This window comes from Danio rerio, chromosome 21 (genome assembly GCF_052040795.2).
Source record: "Danio rerio strain M-AB ecotype USA chromosome 21, GRCz13ab, whole genome shotgun sequence".
In the NCBI taxonomy this organism is placed as follows: Eukaryota; Metazoa; Chordata; class Actinopteri; order Cypriniformes; family Danionidae; genus Danio; species Danio rerio.
The window spans coordinates 43,802,674-43,809,306 of NC_141041.1; the positions used below are offsets into that span (position 1 = coordinate 43,802,674).

The 6,633-nt window shown below is 34.8% G+C and overlaps 1 protein-coding gene and 2 long non-coding RNA genes across 4 annotated transcripts in view; 1 reads left to right on the plus strand and 2 right to left on the minus strand.

Annotated features, from left to right (window-relative positions):
• The window catches only part of LOC147838945 (uncharacterized), a 1,276,407-nt gene that overhangs the window by 908,020 nt on the left and 361,754 nt on the right, over positions 1 to 6,633 (minus strand). The window lies entirely within an intron of this gene.
• The window catches only part of aldh3a2b (aldehyde dehydrogenase 3 family, member A2b), a 34,407-nt gene continuing 27,997 nt past the window's right edge, over positions 224 to 6,633 (minus strand). The window contains exons 10-12 of one of the 2 annotated variants that reach the window (XR_015519569.1): positions 6,364 to 6,602; positions 5,879 to 5,949; positions 224 to 967 (exon numbers count right to left, since the gene is read on the minus strand). Coding sequence is in view for 1 of the 2 variants with exons in the window: in NM_001328218.2 (NP_001315147.1) it covers positions 5,932 to 5,949; positions 6,364 to 6,602 (257 nt within the window). In the remaining variant the exon portion in view is untranslated. 2 annotated transcript variants of the gene reach the window in all.
• LOC147832017 (uncharacterized) lies at positions 250 to 5,857 on the plus strand. The gene is made up of 5 exons (XR_015520571.1): positions 250 to 1,746; positions 2,309 to 2,490; positions 2,956 to 4,413; positions 4,473 to 4,559; positions 4,626 to 5,857. It is a non-coding gene; the product is annotated as an uncharacterized LOC147832017 (long non-coding RNA).

The window sequence follows — 6,633 nt, forward strand, 5'->3', positions numbered from 1 at the left end:
ATATATATATATATATATATATATATATATATATATATATATATATACTTTTTTTCCCCGGTAATTATTAGCTATCTGCAATTTAAAAGGCTGTCTATATACAATGTTTTATTCATTCTTTATTTCAGTCTATTATTATTATTATTATTATTTATTATTATTTTTCTGTTTTAATAGTATATATTTAGGCCATTTATGATTAATAAAGTTTATTTCTTGTTTTATGAAGTGGGAAGACATTTTTTTTTTCAAATTTAGTTTCCTTATTCCTTCATTTAATCACTTAAATAGTTACATTTAGTCATTTTGTTGTGTTGTCAGTACTTCTGAATTGACCTACTTTATTCATTTTTATGTTAATTGCAGTTATAAATATTTTAATTCAGTAGAAACTAAATGCAAATCTTAAATGCGTGCACTGATGTAACATTATTTATTTATGTATTATAATGATTAACTTTGACTCACTTTTTATTTCCCTTATTTTAATAAAAATAAAGTTGCGTTATTTTTTTAAATATTTGATTTTTTTAATAAAATATAGTTTTAACTACCAATAACATGCTGAGTTTACGAACTGTGCTGCCATTGTGCTTAACAAAATCAGTGCCACCAAGACAACAATAAATAAGACATATTGTGTGTCTCTCTTCTCCTCATTGTCCACCTGTCTCCAGTGTCATGTTGACATCTGACACCTCAACACCTCCACAGGCCATCCCAACTCAAACAGCACCAAAAAATGAGTCTCGGCAGTAAGAGGTGTTCATTTACCACACGCTCTCTTGGTTTACCAAACATATGTGTTTATCAAGAGTCTCTAAACATGCTTAAAGTGCTATATTTACATCTCATCTGAAGTCCGTAAACGTAGCCTTTACACAGTATCATCGAAACAGGTTTCATGTTGCAGAACCTGTTTTACTTCCTCGTTCCAGCAGGGAATATTCAGGTTGACCTTGGACTCCTTAAAACAACAAAAAAAACTTAAAAGAGCACAGCAAGATCAGAATATCTGTCTTAAACTCCTTGTTGAAAGCTTGTTTTCCTGTTTGATATGTGAAAGCTGTTACACAACTCTTGCATTCTTCGATGAGTGACTGAAAAAGGCTTTTGTTTTCTTTTAAATATGATTCATCCTAGTTAATATGTCAGTGTGTCGGAGAAAAGCAGTCCACGTGAGCTGCTGTGTGTTTGTGTAGGAGGACAACAAAGACACAGATAAAGGAGAGAGAATAATAAAAGTTAAAGACAAGCAAACATTTCTATACACAGTCAGTGAGTTGCCAGAAGTTGCACAATTACACCAAAAAACCACTTGCAGCTGTGTAAAAACAGGTTTATTGTTGCATTAAAAATGATTTTGCATAAAAGTCTCACTAAATCTATGGTATTATTACAGTATAAAACATGTTAGGACTAAAGGAAATGGAGAAACAAATGAAGCGATCCTTCAGACAGAACATCCTTTACAGAAAACTAGATTAGCGTCATATGAGCTTAACAAACGTTAAAATCACACTTGAAACACACATGGAACATATGTAGAACAAACGGGACATTTTTGCTTTTGGAATAGCAAAATTTTCCAACCCAGATTCATTCTGAAAACATACCGCTATATGTCTTGTACATGTGGCTGAATTGACAATAAAGCTGACTTTGACTTGATTTGGCTATATAAATTGTTGAAGAGCGCCAAATACATCCTACTGTAGGAGCTATGTTTTTTTTTTTTTGTTTGCAGTTTTTGTTTTCGCGAATCCACTAGAGGCTGCTGTGTATGCTTTTTGAGATCTCAAATTTCTCTCGCGAGTGCCATTCGCTCCTGCTGTTCTTGCATAAATCCATCAGCGACTGACTGATCGACTGATCCACGCTCCTCCTTCCCTCAACCCAACCAATAGTGTTTTAAAAAGCACCAATTGCCAGGCCCACCCACTTACCTAAACCCAACCAACAGTTTTTCCAAACTTTTATTAGTTTTTCCAACCAAAAGCAATCCAGATAAAAAAAAAAATGCCCTCATGTGATTTTTACCACGTTATCAGATTTTACCACATTCTCACCTTGTTGTTTACTTGTTTGTTTCATTTTTTAGCTTCTGTTATCGTCTTAATCTCTTGCTGAAACTGTTCTTTCCCGGACTTGAACCCTGTCATCGTGGTCATCTCTGCTCTCAAACTCAAGTCCAACGACATACATGGCAAGCTACTGGACAAACTGGTAACAGTGGGAAAGCCATCTATACGGAGGTAAGCGGTCAGCTGGTAAGTGAGAAAAGGAACAGCGTCATACCGCCCCGTAGTGTTCACTTTAAAGAAGAAATGCAGCCATACGGGTACATACTTCTGGCTACAGAATTCACAATCTCCAGAAATGTATATAAGGCTATGTTTTCAGAATGAGCCTGTGTTAAAAAAAAATTGAATGTGAAAAACAAGTTCATGTGAAAAAATTGATCATTTATTTAAAAAAAAGAAAGAAACTGTAACACTTTAAAGGCTGATTTATACTTCCGCGTCAAACGCCGGCGTATGCTACGGCGCTGACGCATAGCCCTTCGCCATGGCCGTAGCGCTGACGAGTCTAGGCGGGACAGAGAGCCGCGCGAATGCCGCGAGCCCAATGTAGCGATTAGTGTGTAGTGTGGAGTCCCATGAAGGAGCTCCGGATGGAAAGTTTTGTTCTGTTTTTACCTCATAGTTAAAGTTGTTGCACGTCCGCCGGTTCCTGCCTCAAAATGAGCGAGTTTGAGCCACTTGTACATCCAGGAAGTGTTCAGGAAACGCAAAACAGCATCGAAGAAACTCGACACAGAGGAGCATTTACACCTCACTGCCAACTAGCGTTTTGGAAGTGTTAATGCAGACCAACAGAGACAGCGCGCAGAAGTATAAATGCACAGCCACGCGCGTTGCCTGCGCCGTGGGTTACGCCGGTCACTTGACGCAGAAGTATAAACCAGGCTTAAGTTGTCGTGTTACATGTGCATACTGCAATAATTAAAATTAATTATGCATAATTACATGTAACTAGCCCTAAACGACATTCTAACCCTAAGCACATTTAATTAACTGACTGATTGATTAAATAGTTTCACTGACTACGTTTACATGGACATCAGTAATCAAATTTTTTGCTTTAATCCAATTAAGAGAATATTAAGACTAAGGTGTTTACATGAGTTGCTTTTTGAGTGTTACTTTCATGATCGCGTTTTACATGTTATAGCACATAATTTGATTAACGTCATTGCGCTATTCGCATTTCCTCCGGAGTTTTATGTAATTTTGGGTCTTTCACTTTTAATTTGTTGACTTTAACTGCAGTTTGGCACTTTCACTTTCATTCACGAACATTTCATGCATGCCCACCGTCACAAACGAGATATTGGATGCAACTATGAACTGCTGGAAGAGTGTTGTTTTAATGGAAGTTCATATCGCATGTTGAATGGAAAAAAACTCAGCATTTAACGAAGCAGGTGTCCGTGGTCTGCACTGACTCGGTAGGTGCAAAGAGTGTCATTCAGCCGTGCATGTGTGTGTGTGTGTGTGTGTGTGTGTGTGTGTGGACTACCCTGTTGCAAAAAGCGGCGAAAAGTCCTACATGACGGTAATAGTATGATTAGGGTATTTACTTGTATGGAGTGCACTTCAATAAAGCGACTAAAATCTGCCTACTCCACACGTCTTAATTCAATTTCTCTTTAGTTCAATTATGACCTTAATCTGATTAAATTAATGAAAAACCGCTGTTTCCATGGTAGATTCTTAATCAGAGTAGTCTTAATCGCATTAAAATCGAATTATTGGTGTCCATGTAAACATAGTCATTGTAACAAGCACAGCTTAAAATGAACTGTAATCCAAAAATGTTCCAAAGTCACACATTTCATTAGTTTCACATGTTCCACATTTCATCCATGTGTGATTTTAACATGTGAAGCTTATTTTTAAAAATAATTTTTTTCTGTAAAAGATGAGCTTGTTTCACAGTGAAATGTCAGGAATATTGTAGAAAGTTCTGCTTTCCTAAAGTGACAGTTCACCCAAAAATGAAGTTTTGCTATTAAATTAGTCCTATTTAGGTTAGAACGGTGGTTATTGGTCATTGATAAAATGTAAACCAAGAAGTAACGTTATTTTTGAGTCAAAATATGGAAAAAACAAAAGTAATACTTTTGACTCCAGAGGCCTGTTGCACAAAGCCGGTTTTGGTTTTTACTCGGGTAAGTTCATGTTTAGCTTGAGCAAATTGAGTTTTCTGGCTCAAGAAGGCGGGTCGGTTTTGATCAGGTTTTGTCCCTACAGTAAATTACAATACATGGTTAACCTGCTCCGACGCAGGCTGCAGCTATTCTGATTTAGAAATTGCAAAACAAAACTCGACCAATCCGCTGTAAGAAAAGTGATATATCGTCTCCTTAGAACTAAAAGTTCCTCTCTGACATTTTTGTCAAAACTAAGTTATTGACATATTCTTATTAAATGACAACTTATTTACATTATGGGATGTTGTTTACATTTTAGGATTTTTTTATTTAAAAAACAAATGTTACACATAAACTGTTTGCTATAGAATGCAAAAACTTTAAAGCTCATTATTTTAAAATCAATCAGAACACAGAGAAAACCTTATAATTCCAAGGTGACGATATACCTGATGCAATGAAGCCACTCACAGTCCCTGTGTGTATTTTTGTTTGCCCCAAATTGCCCCACAAATCTGAATTTTTTTTTGCTGCTAATAAATTGTTTAAATGATATGAATTACAATTATTTATATTATACATTCTAATACTTTAGAATTGTTAATTATTATTATTAATGTCTTTAAAAAACATTTAAATTTAAATATTAACATAAATTAGCTTCAATATATAAACTATTTTAAATGGCTGTCTTTTTGAGCAGCTTGCAACCCTAAATTATTTAAATAAATGATTCATTTTCATTGATATAACAGTATTTCATTTAGTTCTTTCTCAAATTTTTGCAGTGTGTATTTCAGCTTTGAATCTTTGTTTGGCCCATCAGAGATCTCAAAAAGGATTATTATCAGTTCAGATTGGCTGTCACCAATATTTGTTTTGACATAAACTGGGATAATTATCCATGTATCAGCTATACATATTACAAGGCCCATTAGCACAGTTATTAGCAGAAATGTTTTGGCTACGTCAACCATTGCATACAGTAAATGCACGTAAACAACGGAAATCACGGCACACAATCTGATATCACTAAAAGGAAATGACTGAACGCTACTTACAATGTAGCAATGTAGACCAAATTTTTGGCATCTAGATTTGTAAAAAAAAAAAAAATAAAAAGAGCACCATAACTATTTTTAAACATTTGTTCATAAGAAAAAGAGACAAACGGATTTGGGATGTCAGTAGAATGAGTAAATAAAGACAGAAGTTTCATTTTTGAGTGAACTATCCAGTGAAATGTAAAACATCTAGGACTAAATTATATTTTCTGTAAATCCTTCATAAATAAACATGAGTTGGACCATCTGACTGCAGCTCAAACGGTCTGTTAACGGTTCACAAAACTCACATTTAGATTTCTGTTTGAAATGTGTATCTCTTCAAAATCCTGGACCTCTTGTTTAGAGCAAAAGTTATATATTAATATTTAGTTTAGAAAAACAAATCATTAAATCTGTTGTGAGACCTTCATATCTTTCATTAAAAACATCCCAGCCATGGACAGGATGATAAGAGTGTTACATAAAATGAGCATGTCCTAAAATAATCACTGATTAAAGTGCTCTAGATATTGTTGTAATGATTGAAATGAATGACGGACATTATATTAAAACTAAGGCAAAGGAGAGAAGCAGCACTTCAGGCCCATCCACCCACCGTCTGAGCAGAGCTTCAGGTGAAGGGAAGGTTTCTTCATATTATTCACATTCTTAGTCAGTAAAATATTTCTGAAATAAAAAATAAATAAATAAATAATTAAAATAAGAGTATGACTGAATTTAAAACTGATAGTTGTACAGTAGCCTTAAAATCTGATGAGACAGGTCAGAGATAAGTTTATTGCTCAATTTTGTTCATTCAGCTCCTGTTTTGCCATGTAATATAACATAATATAATATGATATATAATATAACACATATATTACTAATAACACAATATTACTAATATATCACAATCTAATATTTAATAAAAATATAACATAATTATATATATATAACATATAATTATATTATATTTTATTCTAAATATGTTTACTTTTAATATTGCACACATGCATAAGCATAACAGAGTAAATAATATAGAATAATAAAAGACTATGCTAAATAATAACTGTAAAAATCTTATTTGTAATGGTGTGTTACCTGTATGATGACTGCAGCAAACACCACCATCAGAGCCAGCATCGCCATGCGGCCTAGGCTGCCGAAGTCGACATGTCTGACTATGAAGAATCGAGCCCAGCCCAGTTTATCTGCAGTGTGCGGAGGATAACGCATCTTATTGACCGCCTCCATCTTCAGCTGCTTGAGCAGAACCCCACGCATGTGGCTCAGGTTATCAAAGCCATGCTTGCCGTGATAGCGGCCCATACCACTGTCACCTGCAGGGGGAGCCAAAGATGTCACACACGG